The sequence below is a fragment of the Drosophila mojavensis genome, unplaced genomic scaffold, assembly GCF_018153725.1.
Source record: "Drosophila mojavensis isolate 15081-1352.22 unplaced genomic scaffold, ASM1815372v1 contig_16, whole genome shotgun sequence".
Classification (NCBI taxonomy): Eukaryota; Metazoa; Arthropoda; class Insecta; order Diptera; family Drosophilidae; genus Drosophila; species Drosophila mojavensis.
This window is the reverse complement of record NW_025318693.1, coordinates 3,522,443-3,544,427: the sequence shown is the minus strand read 5'-3', so window position 1 is coordinate 3,544,427 and position 21,985 is coordinate 3,522,443. Positions and strand designations below refer to the sequence as shown.

General features: G+C 35.5%; 1 protein-coding gene across 4 annotated transcripts; it reads left to right on the top strand.

The window, feature by feature from the left end:
- The first annotated feature begins 1,780 nt into the window (after positions 1-1,780).
- LOC6573555 (organic cation transporter protein) lies at positions 1,781-21,981 on the top strand. 4 transcript variants are annotated; one of them, XM_015166974.3, is made up of 7 exons: positions 1,781-2,134; positions 18,301-18,661; positions 18,735-18,962; positions 19,562-19,820; positions 19,906-20,323; positions 20,385-20,891; positions 20,958-21,981. In XM_015166974.3, the coding sequence occupies exons 2-7, from the start codon at positions 18,563-18,565 to the stop codon at positions 21,196-21,198; spliced, it is 1,752 nt and encodes a 583-aa protein (XP_015022460.1). In that variant the 5' UTR covers positions 1,781-2,134; positions 18,301-18,562; the 3' UTR covers positions 21,199-21,981. The 4 variants fall into 4 exon arrangements, with proteins under 4 accessions (XP_015022460.1, XP_015022463.1, XP_015022462.1 ...); XM_015166977.3 differs by lacking the exon at positions 1,781-2,134 and adding an exon at positions 7,415-7,530; XM_015166976.3 differs by lacking the exon at positions 1,781-2,134 and adding an exon at positions 13,746-13,947.
- The last annotated feature ends 4 nt before the right edge of the window (positions 21,982-21,985 follow it).

Below are 21,985 nucleotides of genomic sequence, written 5' to 3'. Positions count from 1 at the left end.
AATGTAATTAATTATAATACACATAATTTTTAGTTAGATATATCTGTTGTATAGTAGTAGTAGAAATGATATAAAATGGGATTGAAACTATAATGATTTTTTGGAAATGAATGTAACGCGCTAATGGTCTCTTTCTCAGGTCGATTAACTGAGTCGTAAGTAAATTACCCATATCCGTCTGCAGATCTGTCTGTTTGTCCTAGAGACTCAAATTATAATCGTGTATTTCTGCATGCTTATTTCACTAGTAGTCTCTAACTAGAGGCTTGAGAGACTCATCTGGATGCCATAGTCATGGTTTAAAATTTCCATATCATTAAAAATGTTCAGCTAAAGAATAAGAAATGAAAAGTAATTTAACAATTAAGATCCCATGGGCTTTACCCATACCGCAGCTGATGTGACGTGGGTGAGTGTGAGTATGTGTGTGCGCATATGTTTTTTGTTATGTATGAATTCAGTATATCCTACTCATCCCATATGGAATTTGATATTTTAATAAGTAAATAAAACTCGGAACTAAAAGTGGGATAGGAGCTAAGCTAATAAACCTCAAATTTGAATTGATTTATTATTTCCTGATAGGCAGGTAATGTTTTAATGCAAACGTATACTACCTTAAAGTTAGTCTGTCCTAATCTAAACAGTAAACATTTTTAATCATTAATACTTAGGCTCACCGAGTTTGGTAAACACGATTATGCTTCATTTATAGCATTTTATTTGGTCCTCCCCTCAAGGCGAAGCTAATTTTCTGGCAATAAAATACTTAAACAGCCAATAAAAGCCAAGTACTTAAATTTCAAAGAGTTAAATTGCCAAAGGTGCTTAAGAATTTGCATCTTAAGAAAAACCAAATGCTAAGAGGAAAATTCGTACAGTATATAGTATATATACATATGTCTATTCTTTTCTACAGGCCTCGCCAGATGGGTCTCAGTGAACCAAAAGAATTCCGTTAGTCCTAGACTAGCGCAGCGCTTTATTGTTGTCATAGTCGAAGGCCGTCGTTGGATTTGGCTAAAAATAAATAGGTTAATATCTTGCAAATATATACGATGCTAAAATTAAAAACAATAATAGCAAACATTAAAACGAAATAAAACAATAACATATACATTCTTGAAAATACATCTAAAAGCAAAACGTATTGGAAATGTGAGTTTAGGGTACATTGGTTTGGCTGTAGTGAGTGTAGCGGGTAGAGTAAAACATTTCCCCAAGGGAAATTTCCTTTTCTTCATGAACAGGATTAACAATTGACTTGGTATCTATCTATCTCTTTCTTCCATATTTACTTTGAAAACTCATTTGCTTCAAGCTGCTGCACAGTCGCATAGACCCCACACATTTGCTGTAGTGTAGCGTTGGCATCAACCCCAAAGCGTTGCCCTTTGCTGCCGCCTGCCCCAGCTGGTTTGTGGATTGCCGTAAAGCAACAAGCTGTACGGCCGTGAGTAAAGCATATTCACGCTGTTTGGGAGAGTATTTCGCCAAGTTGGCCAAATTTGATGGCTGTATGATTTGTTGTGTTGCGCTCGCGTGTGCTGCGCATGCGAGAAACGGTGACGTCACGTGGGAAAACTTGCGCTCTGCAGTTGGGAGCGCAGCTGATTGTGTTGCCAACAAGCGCACATGGCGATGGCGATGGCAAAGGCAAAGGCAAAGGCAAAGGTAATGGCAATGGCGATGGCGTTGGCGATGGCGTCGCTGGCGACGTAGCCGTTCAGCCAGGGTGCACGGCAATAATCATATTCATTCGTTTATTTGGCTAGACTCAGTGTATACATCGGTTGCGCTGCGCGGCTCGTGCTGCATTTTGTCTCTGTGTGAAACGAAATTCGACGGACTTTAGCTGCCACTACTTCCGTTTACGTTACGGTTTTTTGGCCTAAACAACAAAGTTGTAGTCGAACGCGCTAAAATGCTAGCAAATCTAGCGACGCTAGCTGCCCCCAACTGAACTTCGAGGCGAGTCCGTTGCCCATGAGGTCGCTGCGTACGTTGCCCTAAGTCCGGAAGTGTGTTGTCCTGGCAACTGCAGTGGGCAGAGGGCAGAGGGGAGAGGGCCGAGGGCCGAAGACTGAGCACAGCGTAATCCCACAGATGAATGCTGCTCAGGCGGAAATCACAGGTATGTTCTAATTATAAAGGCAATAAAATACTCGAGTACAGGTTTATTATTTCATAATTAAATCTGTAATTATATCAACTCACATGCAAATATTCAAATTAGCTTTTTGCGATCTGCAGACTATTGATTTTAGTTGCCCTCTGCCGGCTAAAACTGAAGGAACAGTCTCATATTTCTTGCTTTCATTAGTTCTTGTGTGTGCGTGTGTGTGTGAGAGAGAGTGTGTGCTTGTTTGTGTTTGTTTATGTGTGTGTTTGCTCTTGTGTGAATGGATTTGATGCCATGGCAATTGCATTCCGCCACCTTGGCGTCTCTCTGCTTTGAGATTCGCTTAAAGTTCACAGTTTTATTAAGTTTTCCATCTGAGAGCTGAACTTTTCTTTGTGCTTCGTTCTGCTGACTTTTAGCAGGAATCATATATACCTTATATATTTAGATACTATATAAATTTCTATGTATTTGAAAGCTTAAAAATAATATTAGGCAACTCACTTCTAACTTTACTATAAATATTCTCGATTTTAGCCTTCTATTAACATATATTTAACACAGAAATGTTTTCTTACTTCAACAAGTTTTATGTACTCATCAAATTTCTCATTAATTGTTAGCATTTTGATTGATTTACCAATGCCTACGATTATTATATGGCCACCTGAGCTTCGCATAATTAGACGTTATCAAATGATATCGCCGCAATTAAACATTTCGTTAATGTCTTTTGGAATTTATTTACCTTTGGCCAGCTGTGGGCTTTGGCATTGTTACTGTACTTAATCGACCGTTGGCCATATGCTCAAATGTCCAGAACCCTTCCCCCCATTGGCTTTGTCACTCAAATTACAATGCAAACAGTGGGTGGCTGGTGCGATAAGCTTGACTGTTCCTATTCCAGTAGAGTGGTTAATAATGAAGCGGAAGTTTACACTGGCTGTCAGTCAGAAATTATACGTATGCATAGTTATTATAAATTTCGGGTTATGGCGATTAACATAGACATCAATCAGTTTAATTTTTTGTTAGTCTGTAAATAGCTGACGATATTCCTTTCTCTTGATTGATGTAGATATTAAAGACAGGACAATAGATTATTTTGCTATGGGTTGAAAAAGTCTGATATCAGCTGAACTGCGCATGCTTAGCTAATTTAATTAACATTCCCAAGTTGGCATAATAAACCAAATTAATTATATTACAATTATAATTAATTTGTATTTGTTTTTTTTTTTTTTTTTTTTGAGTTATAAACTCAGTGCAAACTTAATTAATAAATCAGGCAGAGCGTGCTTCAACTATAAATTTATATAATTCCATCATCATAAATATCTTCTTCTTCTTCTTTCTATATATCTGACATATAAAATTTTCCTTCGCTGCTTTATATATTGCGCTTTAATATCATTTAATTTGAACTTCTCTCAAATTGAACTCTTGATGATCGTAAACTGCATAAATTTATTAACTGCTTGAACATTATTTGGTTGCCATATTTTCCGGTCCTGGTTGTGGAAAATTTCCAATCAATCGCCTGGACAAATAAATTAATAAAATTTTCGCATAAATTCGACTTAATCATTGAGCGCTAACAAAGCAAACACAAATTAAATACAAAAATTAGTTGCCTCCCAAAAAAATAAAAGAACACATACAAAAAACATCAAGAAGCCAAACAACAGTCAGAACAACAACTGCCGCAACAGCAACAATATTGTGAAAAGGCAAAGCATAAATAAAAAAGTTTCTGTTGCTTTTGCATTAAGGAACAACAAAAAATATGCTGAGTCATTGAACGGATATTATAATAGAATGGAACAAGCTCTGCACTACTACAAAGGGAAATTAAATGCAGACATACATACAATTAAAGTAGCTGTAGATGTATGTAGATATGAATATGTTCCATATCAGAGCGTAATGGTCAGTTTCCGAGCTGGATTCGGAGTTACCCTGTAATTTATAAGGAGCAAATAAGTATTAGAGTTTGAATTGGACACAATTATAGGTCATCAGACTATATGCTTTCGATAGGTTGTTGGTAAAGTACAGTGGGGAATGTTTGGCAAATCTGAACATAAAGTTATCCTTGTATCTATACAAGTTTCAAATTTGCTTTACATATACATATACATATATGTAGCTCTGCTGAACTGAAGAAGTCTAACAATTTTAAAAGCTTTTATATCTCTTTTGAATGAAAACTACGATTTTGATAAAACTTGGTGCTATGTATAATACTTGTTATTAATCGGCTAAGACGAGAACAAGATTAAGGGCTAAAACTTTCATTCATATGTATAATATGTATATATAGTGTATATAAAATTTTTATCATGTATATACATAAATATGTGCCTTATAAAATCAGATATACATAACTGAATACGAGTATAGAAATTATCTTCCAGTTCGGCTGCATTCCTTTGCCAGTCACATCGTTTGCTAAATAAACTATATACCCACTCTTTATCAATTATTTACTATCTTGAGTATTGGGTGTAGCCAGCCGGCACACGCGATTTGCGTTTTTTTTTTTTTTTTTTTATAATTTAACGCAATGTCTTGGCTCTTACAACGTCATACGTAGTATAGTTGCCCTTGGCTGCTATATAAATAGATATCCAACACCCCAAACACCGTCACAAGCAACGCCAATTTCATTTACATGACAGGAATGACTTTTATTTCCCCACCCCCTCCCTATGGGGATGTCATCCCCATCAATGTTTCGCTGCGTTGTTAGACTCTCTGCGAATGATTAGTTTTGAAAATGTTGCTCAAGGTTTGTTGATTTATAGTTCGCTGCAGGAAATGTTCCAGGTTGAACTTGACTTGAGTAAATTTAGTCTATTATGAGCTTTAAGGTTCTGCATGTGGCATGTGAGTGTGTTTATTTATTATAACAAACTAAGACGATTTAATGTCAATGTCAACAACTTGCACCTTGGTAGCAGGCAAAGGTCTTGATTGTGACTAACTCGATGGTAACTTTGCCTCAAAGTAATAGTACTAAAAAAATATATATATAATAAAATAAGAAAAATAATAAATATTAATATGTATTTATATTATTCTTAATTTATGTAAGTAGATATACATATATTATTATTTCATAATATATATATATATTTTTTTTATCCGTTTTATGTAATCCTTTTCCAAATATTCTTCACATATGCGAATGAACGTTTAAAATCCAAAATTGTTGTATTAAGTTTAATGCGCAATATTATTGTTGACTTAGAGTAAAATTGAGTCAGATATAAAAATTAGCATTAATATAAATCAAGCTTTTACATATTTACATATACATATATATGTACATAAATATATATAATATACATCAAAATTGTAAATACCATCATGTTAATCAAATTTTATTTAGATTATATATATATGAATGTGAATATAATTGATCTGGAGAGATTGGGGGTAAGATCTAATCGACTTTGCAATGGTTGAGTTTATAATATAAACTTTATATACATTTTAATACACTAATACACACGTTAGCATGCAAATATATGTATTGAGTAGTGTTAATAGAGGTCGCCTAATTCATTATATTTAAGCCTTAAATTTTAAGGCTAATATTATTTCCAATTCTATCTAAATCATGCAGAATGAAAATAAATTAAAAATTAAAAACGAATTTCGCCAAAAAAAAAAAAAATCAACAAATGAGTAAGCATAAAATTCATCTGGTTGTTAGAATGTTAAGTCCTATGAAAATACAAATTCACCCGTTTCCAATACACGAAAATCATTTGCGAAGGTCGCCGGCATTTTAATTAGCGTTTCTCTCAATTCGAGTGGATGATGCAGATGCAAATCTCAGACGCAAAATCAAAGCAAGCATACATATGTATGTATGTATACTTATATTTTATGTATATGTATTTGTATAATGATATTTCAAAATGCTAAAAATGTATGTGGATAGAAATATATGTAAACTAATACGAATTGTGATTTTAACTGGTTCCGAATCGTTATTTGATTTACCAATGAGAAAGTGCATTGAATTGAGTTACTAGAGTTTCAACCTTCTGAAGTCAGGGGATTTTCTTTATATAAAGATAAATATTTCTCTTTGCATGCAGCAATAGGTGTTGCTTATAATATCTGTGGACAAACTCTTTGTTTCTATTGAATAGTAAAATGAAGCCAGCATCAGATTAGTGCGTTGTAGTCTTTTTTTTTTTTTTTTTTTTTTCTTAAATACAGGTAGAGTGCAAAAGAAAAGTAAAAGTCATCATCAGGTTAATCAAAAAATTCGTCTTGAACGAGATGGTTTTTTTCCTTTTTGAACCACATACATACATGGTTGTTATCCAATTACAGCGCATGGTACTACAAACAGTTCTTGTCAGTGATATAAATACAGTATTCATGCGAAATCAGCAACTGCCTTCAGGGCCAAGGAAGTGTAAAAGCATTGTAAACAATAATGCCATTTGCTTTTCATTTAGTCTACTATTTGCTGGCAAGTGCCCGTGTTGCGTGCAATCTACTATTTTCCAACAAGGCGCAATTATGAAGATTATGAATTATGCACTCATTGCATATTTGGCGCAGGCTGAGTGTGAGCTGAGCGCATTGAACTGGTTCGAACTAGTAGCTGAACACAGCACGTCGTGCTTACGGTATGTAAAACGCACAGGAAAGCAGCGCCAAGCAAAGCAGAGAGGCAAGCAAAACAAAACGACCCGTCAACAGCTGATGGCAATGGCAATGACAGAGACGAAAAACATTGCAAACGCAACGTGTTTTTGAAAAGGGGATGCGCAACAAAGCAGTGGAAGAGAAGAGAAAATGCAATAGGATTGCTTTTGTATACTCTTCCTATTTAGAAATAAAACAAACTTATTATGATAGCATAGCAATAATCGAAAAAATATTTGCAAAAATTACAAAACTATTCGTAACACTTAAAATCTATTAATATTTAATTAATGGAAAATGCTCAAGTGCAAATAGGATCATTGAATATACATATGTTATACATATCCATGCATATATAAATGTATGCTTCTTTGCACATCATCAAGGTTATATACACACATATGTATGTATGTATTTTAAATCGAGTAGAATTATTCTCACTGAGAAACGAATATATTGTGTACAGAGCAACTATTCGTCTATCATTTGATTATTGTGCATTGCATCTGCGCTCTTGCTCATTTCTTCCTCAATAGTTTCATTGTTGTTGTGGTTGTTTCGGCTCTCGAAGTCATGGCCGATATTCGGAATACCTGAGGAGGAGCAGTAGCATCAGAGATGAACAGTCATACGAAGGCGCTCGCGCAACAGACGACCACGAAACAGAAGCACACAAAATAACAAAACGGGAGCAGCAGTCGGAGCATGGTTAAACGCACTCAGAGGACTTAACGGTAAATAGTGAGCAGTGTGTGGATCTGGCTGCGAAACAGACCAGACAAAAATAGAAAAATCGAAAAATAGTAATTGCAAATTGTGGATTTAAGGACGATCAAAAGTTCAAGTGTATTGTGCTCGCCTTTATAAATAGTTTGTTTATTAAAATCAATAAGACAATATCAATAACAATAACTACAAAGTGCAATATTTAATATGTATGCAGGCAGGCATCAATGGTGTGTATGTATATACATATGCATGTATGTATGTATGTATGTATGTTATGTGTAGTGTTATGAGAGTCATTAATTGACGACAATTGAAATGCAACGGCAAGCGGCGTCATACCAAGTTCTCACAGACCAGCGGAAAGTTTTGTTCAATATTCGAATCGATTTCAGTCGCCAAGTGTCGCATATAAAAATAGCAATTAACAAATTTATGCAACCCACTGTGGCAACGGCTTCAACACAAATGCATGTATGTACATACATATGTGTATGGGTGCGTGGATGAGTATGAGTGTTGTGTGTGGCTGTGTGTGTATATGTTTTGGCACTACTTAGGTGTGCAAGTGTGCCTTTTAAAAATAAACAAAAATCACACACATTAAACACATACATACACACATGCATACTTATGTACAGACATGTACATACATATGTATATATTGAAATAGACTTTTAAAAATGTTGTTGCTAATTGATCTACAGCCAAATGTTTGTTATTTCCTTAGGCACCTCACTTGTCATTGACTCTGGCACTCAAATTCTATTATTTATATATGTACAAACACATTTTTTTTATTTTCTTCTATATTCATGTGTATATATGTATGTATGTATCTATTTTGTTTTATGACTCCCCAATTTGTGCGCCCGCATAGAAATATTTTATTATTCTGCGCCGGTAGCGGCATCATTAAAACATGCACAGAGGAAGCGACAGCAAAGTTTGACAACAACTACAACAACTACAACAACAACAGCAACAACACTCTATTGCAAATTTCATTCAGCAAGCGTAAACATTTGAATGGCACTGTTATGATCAAAGTGAAAATACAAGTATCCGAGATACCTGAAACTTTCTAAGTACTTTATAGAGTAACCAAATCGTTTTGGGGACTTTGGGAAGCAATAACATTGTTTAATATTGGGACATATAGAAACTCAAAGGAGAGTAAATTATACGGTAATCCGGAGTTTGCTTTACGACAGTTTTCGTTTTTTCGTCTAAACCTTACTATAGTGAACAGACTTTGTAAATAGCGGATATTTTATTTTACAACTAATGATAGTGCAACAAGTGAATTTATTCGCAAAAATAAGTTTTCACCAATTTTAAAAATAGAATATTTTCCATTTGGTTGTTAAATTTATGGTATTCCAATTCAATTGATAAACCATTTGTGAACATGTGTTTTCCATATGGGCATATATTATACATCTATATGCAATATTAATCAGATATACACAACTCAATTATTGTACCTTGGCTGTTTAACCAGGCAAATTGGGTAGAATTTGGTGTTCATTTTCGAATTGCAAACAAATTTTTATATTCCGCACGTGTAAAGGTGATACTTCGATAAATTTTGCAATATTTGTGTATACTCGTGTATGCACATAAGTCTATGTACGCAATATGCCTTTTGGGTATATGAAAACAATTTAGGTTTTATTTCATGCGAAGATCTGAACAAAAACTGCAACTGCAAAAGATCTGTAATTTATTATTATAATATAAATTCAATATTTACTGATTTTGAATATCTAGTTTATGCTAATAGGAAAACTGTCCTATCTTATTTGCCTAACGGCATTGTTTGTTTGTTGGTCTGCGTAATTCACTGGAAGTATTTTCACCTTATCCAATAGAATCCCACAAGTCCATAAATTAATTTAGACAGACTTGAATGAGTCAAAGTGTTGTGAAGTGACTGCTGTAAATGTGACCGTACTTCTAGGTAAACCACATTTAAAGTCTCCATACTTCATTCAATAATTAATTATGTATGAAGCGCATGAAAGCAAGCTAGATTGATCTGTCTGTGGGGAATAACTGACTAGGGAATACTTCCATGACTACGAATACATATTACATGACCATTATAAAAACATTAAGGAATTATAACTGAAATCGTCTAGGCAGATGCATAGTCCAATGAGACAGTTGATATGAGGTATGATATCTAGAAACTTTATAAGTTTAGGCAAGTATACTCTATATTATATGCTTTTGCAAATCATCGTAATACCCTGTTTACTCTTTAGCAATGGGTTCAGGGCGAAGCAAAAGAAAAAGAAAGCTTTTTTCCGCCGACTAACGAGTTGTTGTTCGCTAGCATTTGGCACTCATTATTTTTATCTGATTTCTTGGAACTAATCTGCTATGCACAATCATACCAAACGATGCTTAATAACATGCTCCACTCGTATGCATCTTGTTGTTGACTGGTTTTCTGCGAGGCTAGATTCGACAAAAAAGTAAAAAAAAAAAAAAAAACTCTAATCTTCAGCAACAGGTTTCCTTTCAGTATTTAAATATTTGAGAGATCAAGAGATCGCAAAACAACTTACAGAAACCAATCAATTCATTTACATTTCTAAACAAAACAATCAAAGAGAGGGCGAGCGACAGAGTGTGTGCGAGAGAGAGATAGAGGCAGAAAAAAGCACAGTCAGGCAGTCCATAAATAAATTGAGCAAAATAGCAACAAATACTTTTGTCACGTTTTTGACTTATTTTAAATGAAAGCAAAAACAAAAGTTAAGTGCGTCGGTGATAAATATTTCTTTTACTTATATATAAAAATATATATTATTGAGTATCTGCATATATATATTATATACTGCAAAAGTATATTTTTATATATCTGAGTTATAGCAGTTGCCAAGCGTTTCAGTGGCCCGTGGTGTTTATTGCCGTATAGCCTTTTAGTTTTTGTCTCACTGCTTGATTGAGGGTCAGAAATTAATTGTGGCCTGTACGATTTGTACCTGGTCATAGTTGGCTAGAACTCTCATGCCGCTGCTCAGAGCTCTATACTATAGACGCTCGTTCAACGCGTTTGCCAGGCGCTTATCTGTGCGCACACGACGCGCCGACAAAGACTACGACAACAACGACAACAACGACAACAACAACAACATCAACAACGACAAAGATGATGACGATGTTGTAGTTGAAGAATCATATTCGTGTGAGTGTGTCTAGATTGTTACCTATACTGGGTGTCAGTATGGGTACTAGTTATGGTATGGAGGTTGTTCGTACAGCTCTTTTGATTGGGGAATGTCGCGACGTCGTAAGTCCCGTCATCGCTGTTGTCTACGCTATTGTCTAACCAGTCTATCAGCTGTTTGGAGGTTTTATTGTAGTCGCTTAGTGTGCATTTCAATGCATCGTGAGGATCATTGAAAGTCTGATGTTTCTGGTTTTTTGCTGACAATAACCCAATGCAAGCGGTTCACTTGCTATTTCTATAAGTACTTGACACCCACTGCAGATCTCAGCTAAAAGTCAAACATTTGCGCTCTGCTCTTCGCACTGCCAATTCAGTTTCAATTTCGGTTTCAGTTAATTGTTTTTATTTAATTTTTTTAATTTTCTTACCACGTTTTGGAGGACCACACCCAGCGGGTAAAAGTTTGTTTACGTCACGGTTTCATGATTTCATGGAATATTCCGAAGCATTTATGCTCGCACAACATAATCAAATATGAGATCATTTTGTATACGCGTGCCCGCCGTCTCTCGACGTTCAATTGATTTATTTTGATATCAAGAGCGGTTCGCGATATTCTGGCGAATCCCTTAAGTGTTTTGCTATTTTCTGAATTTTTTGTTGTTGTGCTGTGGCTGTTCTGCTGTGTGTCTGTGTTTGCTTATAAAAAAATATATAAACAAATTTTTCTAAATGAACTTGTGGTTTTTCTGAATACCAAAAAAAAAAAAAAAAAAAAAATAATAATAATAATAATAATAATATATAAATAAATAAATATGTATATTTTCTTCTTAATGAAAACTAAACAATAAAAAGTGTTGAATGCAAAGAACTTGGCAAATGATTAAAATAAAGCTTAAGCAATTATTTGCAGCTATCTAGCTATCAGTTGGATCAGTCCAAGCACATTGTTCCACGAGTCCAAGGTTCGTGAATCTACAATTCTATTTCAAGAGCAACTTCAAACAGCACGTTTTTGTTTTTGTTTTTTTTTTTTTTTTTTTAAGCTCTTATTGCTTTAAATTGTTGTTTGCTATGAATTGGAAGGCATTACTACATAGATATATGTATATACATTTCATATTCCAGCCACATTCGCGTCAGTTATGCTGAAACATAGGACTGTGAGGCTACGTTTATCGCAATCGAGCAAAATTCTTGCTGGGGTATGGCTTTAATTGCATATAAAGCCATTATCAAGAAATACCCAGATCTGCTCTCTCGCTCTCTCATGCACTCTTTGACTGAGTTTATGCCTGGCAGGTGTATGGCCAAGCAGAATCTGGTAATTGGTTACAACCGGCGCTAACCAGTCTAGTTCGGTGTTGGCTCGTCTGGCCAAAGCTCTCAGCGAGCTTTATGAATGTCGCTGGAGCTGTAGCTAGGCCAGAAATTACGCTGTGAGCACGCCCGGCCACATCTTATCATCCAGATCTATTATAGTTTTCTGAGTGTTCAAATTCGTGCCCTTACATTGCTTACATATTAATTTATATTGTTTATAGTGTTCCTCATGAGCCTCGTTGGTTCCGGTACTCAAAACATATATCTTATCTCCACTAAATAGCTCAGGCAATTTTTAATTGTTGTCAGTCTATAAAAATGATTGAGATCCATAAATCTATAAACAAGTGTTTCATGTGTTCTTGTTAATTGACTTATTTCATCTTGAGTTTATTTTATCTATTTCACATTTCTGATGAGATCACTTGAGTGTAATTGGTTTAGTTAGTTCTAGGTTTCAGATACATTAGTATATCTAATTAAGAGTCGTTGGTTAGTTTTGTAACTAATTGTAATAATTAACTGAGTAAACTGAGACAGTAATTGAGCAAATTATAATCGGACGATATGCAATACAGTTTTCAGGTGGATTTTACTTTTCGATACTTGGTGTTTCTTACAGTATAGAAATTGATTGATAATAAATATAAAATATATACACATTTCAGCTTATTTAAATACAAGAAAATGTGTTTCTGTTGATTGATAAAAACATTTATATTCATATTACACTATGGGATCCACTTGAATGCTAGCTTTGCTTGGCATGGAATATAATACAATATATTTATCTCAATAATATATATTTAAATTTCTTTTAAATGTCTGTCACGTAAATTGCATAATTAGGCATTTCACATCGTACAACTTTTATTAGAACAAACACAATTATGATTGTTTGCTCATTTTGAAGGCCTCACATCAATTGACGGCAAATGTTTCGTACAACTATTTATATGGAAACATTAATTTAAATATTAATGAGAAATTAGGCAGTGACAGAGGAAAACAAACGTTTGCCATTAAAAACAATTGAATATGAATAGAATTGAAATGCCAGCATTTCTTCAATTATGTGCAATAAATATATATGTACATACATACATACATATGTATATCAAATCTATTATTTCTATTAAATTCTATCGAAGGGGAAGAACTTTCAGCTGCAATGCTCGATGAATTTGTATATAAATATTTATTTACTTTTTCTTATTTAACAATTAACAGCAGCAAGTGTATTAAAGACATTATGACGCCATGTTACTAGAGAGGCACACACACATGCACAGACGGATATGCTCCGATGCTCAGCATAGGGGTGAGCCACAATGTAAGCTTATGCATGTGTGAATGAGTATATATATATATGCGTGTGTGTGTACTATCTATGTGCATCTCTTTTCTTTCGCTACTGCCTTTGATTTGCTGCTGCAGCTGTGTGTAGTCCATACAAAGGAGTAATATATAAAGCCGTTGTAAGAACTACTTCTCTCTTTTTCTCTCCCTCTCTCTGTTTCTTTACATCTCCCTTTTGAACTCTTTGTTTGTCCCACACTGGCGCTCTCTCCGACTCTTACTCTCTCTCACACACACACACATACACATGACCAGATACAGCCAGGGGCAATTTAAAGAAACTGGCACGCAAGTCATTTAAAACCGAAGCCATTTGTTGAACTTGATGTCAAAGCGAACTCAATTGTCACGCGAGTAGCTGCACATGCAGATCGAGCGGAAAAGTGCAACAAGTTCGTGTGTGTGTCTATGCTTGTGTGTGTGCGTGTGTGGAAGAGTAGGTGAATTTATTACGTTTGGGATATTCCAAGTCACACGCGTTTATTACGCATGGAAAACGAATACAACAAAAATTGAACTGATTTCGGTGCAAAGCATTGTAAAAATTTCATAATTAGTAAGTTCAATTTGATTAACTAATTTGTAATACAATAAAATTTTTCACAAATATATGTGAAGCACAGTTCCTAAAAAAAAATCGCGTCGCACATAAAAATTTTAAAATTATGCGAGTCAGCTGCTTTTATTTCGGTTTGCGAAATGCGATGCATATGAAAATAAATTTGTGAACTAAAAATAAAATTAACTGCAAAAAAAACTTGTAAAGTTTGCCTTTGCCTGACACTAAGTAGCATATTTTGGCAATGTTTTTGCAGCGTAAATAAATCTGTTTGGGTTCTTAATATTTGCTAAAATGAGAATTGTGCAAACCAATATATGAACAATAAGAATTTTTTTTTGGAAATGTGAACTTTTCCTTATCGCCCGTAATGCAACAAATATTTTGCATGCAAACAAATGAAACGAAAGTTACCTCAATCATTGTAGGCCAGCTTTGTGTGTCTATGTTGGCACATTGATCATATTTTTAGCTGTTAGTTCAGCTACTCCTTTATTTGATTAAGATTTATTTATATTATTCGTAACTCGACAAGTAGGTGTTAAATTTAGCATTGGCAACTGTAAAGCCAGATGTTTCAATTGTTATTATAGTTTCTGTAAATGCCTGGCCAGATTATATTTTGCGCAGAATTATACATATATACATATATAAAGTTATATGCAAAGTAAAATGACATTGATCATTTTGAAATTGTCCAAACTTAATTACAAGTTATATCATAATTATCTCGAGTTTGTTTCTAATATGCTTCTGACAACACGGCGTATTCGTGATAAGTTAGCACTCCAGAGTCTCGTGTCGTCAGTTGGACTCGGTATTTGTTTGATATAAGAGATTCGTATTCGCCTTGGGGGAATTTCTTCTTATACTCTTATACCTCGAGTCGTTCTTTATTCTTTGTTGCGAACAAAGGAAATTTCATTCATGTAAATATTTGGATGCGCAGTATTATATCTTTCAGTCTGTCTGCATTCGACACTACTCGCACAGCTGGCCAGCTATACTCGCACCCCTTCTCGCACTCGGTACAGTTGATCCAACGCACATGCGACGATCGCCTGTTAGGGGGAAACGCGATAAGATCATATGTCTGCGATATGGAGTACTTTGCACACGCCCAACTAGTTTTAAAAACTAAACCCATTAGCACCTCAACGACTTAAGTGCCCATTCTGGACTATCTAATCGCATTTGTTCTTACATTCGACTTTCAGTCATTTATTAATCTATAATTGCACATTAAGGTATTAGCTATGGGCTTTGATTTGGCTTGCAACTGATAGCGTTGGCAGCACTCAATGATTATTATGACTGGGCAACATTCATGAACTTTAAGATGTTTTCAGCTTAGCCGAAATATATATTTTTTTTGTTTTGGAAATTTATCAAATTATCTTTTTAATAATCCTAAAAATGTGAGCATTTTTTTATTCAAATGCTTTTTAAGAGAGATTTCCACTGCAGTATTTTCAAACGATATGAAGAAGTCAAGTACCTTCTGAAGATCTTTCCTAATTCCTCTGCATTAAAAAAAAAAAAAACAAAAAGTATTCTTCATGAAATTCAGGGTATTCTCTATTCGAGCTCTTACAACAAAAGCTTTGCTACTTTTTTATATATTAAAGAAACCGGAATCTTTTGTATATATCAATAGCTACTTTTTCATGGAATTGTTTGTAAGAAATATTCTGTAGATTGATTTTGAATTGAATTGTATGAATTTTGCTGAGAATGGAGAAATGAATGCCTGATAAAAGAAAAGCATATAAGATAATCAAATTTCAAATTTGCAATTTCAGATATGCAATTAGCAAGCAATTCTTAAATGCATGAATCATATTTAGACGCCATTTAGTAGTTTCCCCATTGTGAAATAAATTTAAAGAAAAACACACATTTTATAGAGTGCCAGCGTGTGTGAAGCTTATAGAGTAAACAATCATAAAGTTGTCGATCGAAAGTAGAAGGCAAATCTGTGGTTAAATTGTAGTGAAGCATGTTTTAGAGATAGCGCGAAAATGTATTATTTAGCACAAAAATTAGCGTAGCAATTTCATATATTTATTGGTGCGTTATCACAAGGCCCATATGAGCATGTAAATCAAATGAAATCGTATCGAATCCATTAATCCCGTATACGCCGCGTGGACGCTCGTAAAAGTCAAAACAACGGCTTGAGTCTAACTGCCTTAGACGTTATGCGTGTATTTTTTATTTCAGATGTTTTTTTTCCGCTGTCAGCTCCTGACCTGTTTCTGTTAGCTGCCGCGAAAACTAGTTTGATTGACTGGAGTACAGTTGCCCCTCCCGCCGAGCACAAACAAAAATTCAATCAAAACTCTGTCCCTGGTCGGCCTGTTGATTTGATTTTATTCCATGCGGCGCTAGCGTCGACTGCGACGCTGATGCCGACGGTGACGGCGACGCAGGCGTCAACACGCAGTCGAACAGCTGTTTCTCGTTTTTAATAAACAAACCGACGCGCCGACAGTTAGCTCAGTACGCAAAAGACACTTCGTGGATACACATCGCCAGAGATAGTCGTGGGGCACGATACAAGTGCGCGCTAAACGGGCCGTTCGCCAGAACACAGACCCCAAACATCAGCTGCCAGAAATATTGCTAAAAAAAAAACCTAAAGAAGAAGTGGAAAACGAAATTCGGTTTACTCCAAAAGAATATAAGTGAAACAAAGTAACAGAAATACCAAATCAGCGAATTCGAATTCCGTGTACTGCCTTCATTAGTCGTGACGTGTGTGACAGTTGGAGCCGTTGAACTTTTGGCATATATGCAAAAGAAAGATCGACCACGATAAATTCGAAATAAATAATATACAGATACATTTGTATACTAATTAGGGCTGTCGCGAAACAGAACTTTGATTCTCAAAAATAACAAATTATTTGTTTGTGCCTTCACGAAAATTGTGTATACGCACCTGTTTTCCGTTTTGTTTCGTTCTGTTCGTAAACAAAATTTCTTTTCTTGCTTCAGTAATGTGTGTAGAAAAAAAAATTAGGTAGATAAAACAAACAAATAATTTCAACGTATTGAAAGCTGCACTTCAGGTAATTTCATGCTAATAGATCATCATATATTATAAACTACTTTCATATAACTTACGTTACTTTTGTATGCGGCTAGCGTACAACAGTATAAAATCTTGAATTTATTCAAACGATTCTCAAATAACAAATTTTAAGGACCTTGAACAAGTTTTTAAAGCGAACGCGAGTTTTTTGTCTTCAAAAATTTCGGAGCTCAGTTGCTTTGCAATTACTGCGAAACCAGTTATAAATGTGTAAAAATATTCAAACTGGAGTCAAGAAAAAAAAAAAAAAGAAATATACATATATATATATATACACTTATATATATACTCATATAAAATTGCAAATTGCATATCCAAGCTCCAATCAAGTCAAGCACATTTCTGTTAAAAAAAAAAAAGTGCACAACAGGAGTTCGCACTGAATTATTATTGTAATTTATGGCATTTGCTTGTGGCAAAATGTGTTCTAGTCAATTGGGTCTGGGCAGCTACACGTGCTTCGCTCAATGAGAGCTCGATTACTTGAAACTGCTTGACAACCATTGACGGGGTTCAGCGTACAAATCAACAGGGTTCTGCCATCTTATATATGTATATGTGTGTGTGCTTGTTAGTCAGAATCCGGCAGCAATTAGTCAACAATAGTCAGTCGGTAACTGGTGGGTCGCTGGATATAACAAAGTTGTATCTGAGCGATATAAATACTATGCCACTGATAAGGGGCATATTTCTCGTACCATAGTTTCGCAGCACGACAGAAACATCTGGCCTTAGTTTAGGTTGTTAGTCAGCGACTGCTGTTTATCTTGGTTAAACAAAACATTGCTACAAAAATATGTGTTTTCTTTTTTATAATAATGGGCATATCCTGTCAATTAAACTGTATATTTATTTATTTTATATTATTTTATTTATAGATTTAACTGAGTTACATTCAATTCTAGATTACAGTTGAATGAAAAATAAATAATATTTAATTTGTAAAAATAAATAAAATATTGTTATGCAGAAATACCTCTGCAGAAATACCTCTGCGAAAAATTTACCAAAATCGAATTAAATAAATAAATAACTAAAGGCTGCAATTACTTGTTTGGGAAAGTCGTTCGACTTTACCTCAGTCCACTTTCTCCTTCACTAAATATTTGCATATTTAATTAAGCGGACGATTTCAGATTACTTTAAATCAGATTAATTATGTTTAGCAGGCAAAGCTTGATAGCTTTGTAAGAAAACAAATTTGTATAAAATATTTGATCATTAAATGAGATTTTTACCTGTTTCATTCGCAGAGAAAACAAATGTGAACCAAATGCGTAGACATTTATTTTTTGGATAACAATACACGAACCCACACACACACAGAAACACACAGACAACAGACACAAATACACACACAGACACACACACGTACATGCACAGACGGAACCTACTGTGATACCCTATACATGAACTGAGGCCATCCGGCATATAGGAAAAGAACGCAGCTACATACCCCTCAGAGTACAAAACATCAAATACATCCAATAGGAGAGCAAATCAGCAAAACTCAGAATGGACTTCGATCAAATTCTTGCCAAATGCGGCGACTTCAATCGCTATCAGTTTATGATACTCGCACTCTTTGGCTTTATCAATATCATCGTATCGATGGTACGTACGATTTATTGCTTAATAAATAATAATGCCGGATTGCTTACTGAAGTGCGAAAATAAATTATTGCAGCATTATTTCACACAAACTGTGATTAGTTTCGTGCCGGATCATTGGTGCTATCATGAGAAGCTCGTTAACATGACATATAAGGAGATCGCCGACATCTATGCCAAATTCGAGAATCCCTCATGCACACGCCTCGCCGACATCAATGGCAGCGTGGTCACAGTCAGCACGGAGAAATGCGAAAAGTGGATATATAATTATGACTTTGGCTATAGAAGCATGAACACCGAGGTGAGTTGAACCTACAAAAATATGATATTTATAAAAAAAAAAAAAAAAAAAAAATTATTATAATCATAGTAATGTAATAAAGAATAGCTACAAATACTTATCACAAAAATGTTATATTTATCTAAAAAGAACATTTTTTATAATAATAGTAATGTAATGAACAAAACTGCTTAGCCTTAAGTTCCGGATTATCAAGGTGATTTGTTTTTCTTATTATATGTACAAAATAGAGCAGAAAAGTTAGATCACATCTTAAATTAATGCTAGGTTTGAAAAGTCCCTTGATCAATATTAGCAGCTACGATAATTTGATAAACATACTTGAATAAATGTTTTTTTTATTTTTTTTATTTATATTTATTTTTAATCAATTTACTGCATACAAAAGCGATATGTTTAAAATTTTTAAAATTTAAATAAAATATAAAATATTTATTTATAATAATAATATTTATTTAAAATAAAAACATTCTTCGTAGACTCATCAAGGGTATTTAAAAATTAAGAATTCTTCATTTCGGTTGTTTGTTGAAAGTCGCTTAAATTGAACTTGCGTTTATTTATTTAATTTATTTATTTTCTTTCCAATCCATCAACAGCTGAACTGGGTCTGTGACTCAGCGTATAAGGCGCGCATTGGACAGTCGCTGTTCTTCATTGGGTCTGTTGTCGGTACGCTGTTCTATGGTCTGTTGTCTGATAAAATTGGACGTGTGCCAGCCCTGATATTGTCGAACTTCTGCGGCTTTGCTGGCGATTTCTCTACCATCTTTACCAAGAGCGTGGCCACATTTACGCTCTGCCGTTTCATATCGGGTCTGGCGGCCGATACCAACTTTTATCTCATGTATATTATAGGTAAGTGGATGCGTAGCAATGCCCAAAATAAAGATTTGATTTTTTATTTTTTATTGCTAATCATCTTCATTCTATTGTTTTGCAGTGCTCGAATATATACGGCCCAGCATGCGCACATTGGGTCTGAATATGGCGGTGGGTCTATTCTATTGCCTGGGCCTGGTGTTCACGCCCTGGCTGGCCGTTCTGGCCGGCCACTGGCAGATCTACTTGGCCTGCACATCGCTGCCCATTCTGCTGGTGGTTCTGTACTATTTCGTGGTGCAGGAGAGCGCCCAGTGGCTGGTGACGCGCAACGACATCGATGGGGCGATAATGCGGCTCAAGCGCGTCGCCAGATTCAATGGTCGCCATGTGTCGCAGGCGGAATTCGATGAGTTCAGGCGCCATTGCCAAATGACCCGCGAGATGCAGGGCGGCGATGATAAGAAGCATGCGACGCTGTTGGACATGTTTAAGACGCCACGCATGCGCAAGAACACGCTGATTCTGTTCTTCAAATCGTAAGTAATCACAGTGATAAAACACTGACTTGACACATTACTCATACGCAGCGTATTGCAGAATGGTCATCACACTGTGCTACGACGCCGTGTCGCGTAATGTGGAAGGCATGGGCATCTCGCCGTTCATCATGTTCTCGCTAAGCGCCCTGGCGGTGCTACCCTCAAGTATTCTGCTGGTGCTGCTCCAGGATCGCATTGGACGCAAAGGCATGGCATCGGGCTCGCTGCTGGTTGGTGGCCTGTTCACGGCTGCCGCTGGCATTGCCATCGCCTATCAGCAGCACAATCACAATGCCATTTTGTTGGCCTGCCTGACGATTGCAGCGCGATTCGGCGTGGCCATCTCGTATGAGTCGGGATCGCAGTATGCGACAGAACTGATACCCACTTGTGTGCGCGGCCAGGGCGTGGCTGCGGTGCATGTGGCCGGCTTTGCGGCATCCTTCTTGGCGCCCTACATCCTATGGCTGGGCACGTTCTTCAAGGCCGCTCCTTCAATCATATTGGGTGTGCTCTTCTTTGCCGGCTCCTTTGTATGCCTGCTTCTGCCAGAGACCCTCAACCGGTAAGTGTGTGAATACTGTTGATGCCCAATCAACTGCTCAATTCTTGATTATTTTCGATTCGACAGGAGTCTTCCCACCACCATCGAGGAGGGTGAGGTGTTCGGCAAGGGCGAACGCATGTTCGACTTCCCCTGCCTGCACCATAACGACGACGATGACTCCGACTCTGAGATGGAAAAGTACAAACGCAAGCATTCGCTCATTGATGCCAAGCAGCAGGTGGAGTCTGGGCAATACAGCAAGCGCAAACAGTCGCTGATCGATGCCGATCGCGAGGAGCAGTCCCTCAAGGATGCAAAGCATTGAGCCAATCTCTAACGCCTCTGACTAGCTTGTAGTTTAGCTAAACAATTTTCTATGGACCCCTTACCAAGCACTACTTAACACTTTCAATCAAGCAACTACAATAACAATAGCCCTAAGTAGACAGCTGAACAATACTGAATTTCAATAATTAATTCATTTTCGACTTAATAATGCAGCAGCTATTATTTAAAACATAAATCTAAAGCACTGCTAGCTGTGTGAATACCTCATAAATAACTATTCAAAGATTACTTAAAATTTACAAACTTTATGCTCAAGTATCTATAGAACGTTTTCGATAAATATTTCTTGCTAAAGCACACACACACATCTATACACGAATATATACATATATCTATATACATAAATATATCTATCTATACAATTGAGTGTATATTATTAATATAAAGTATATATACGTCTTAAATTGTAGGCCTATATACTTATATAGACTGTAAGCAACCATATTCTTTAGTAACTCATAACTTAAATCAAAATTAAGCTATTGAGAATATTTTCCAAAAGTATGTAAGTTATCGAAGCCTAAATGGGAATCAAAATCGCAAAGTTAACATATAAGCGGCACAATTTCACTTAACTGAATGAATTGAATACTTATTATTATAAACATTTACATCAATGTAATATGTATTAGCTAAACATAAGTGTATTACTGTAATATTTAAGCAGAGTTTATTTTGATTCAATGCAAATATGATAATAACTACAATTTTAGAAACAATTTAAACAAATAAAAAAAAGCGACATGTATACAAATCGAAACAAA

Bases quoted from the DNA above. Each gene is read 5' to 3' on its own strand.
- LOC6573555 (XM_015166974.3), top strand. From the start codon at position 18,563: ATGGACTTCGATCAAATTCTTGCCAAATGCGGCGACTTCAATCGCTAT. The intron at 18,662-18,734 runs GTACGTACGATT...AAATTATTGCAG, and splicing joins TCAATATCATCGTATCGATG to CATTATTTCACACAAACTGT. The intron at 20,324-20,384 runs GTAAGTAATCAC...AGCGTATTGCAG, and splicing joins CTGATTCTGTTCTTCAAATC to AATGGTCATCACACTGTGCT.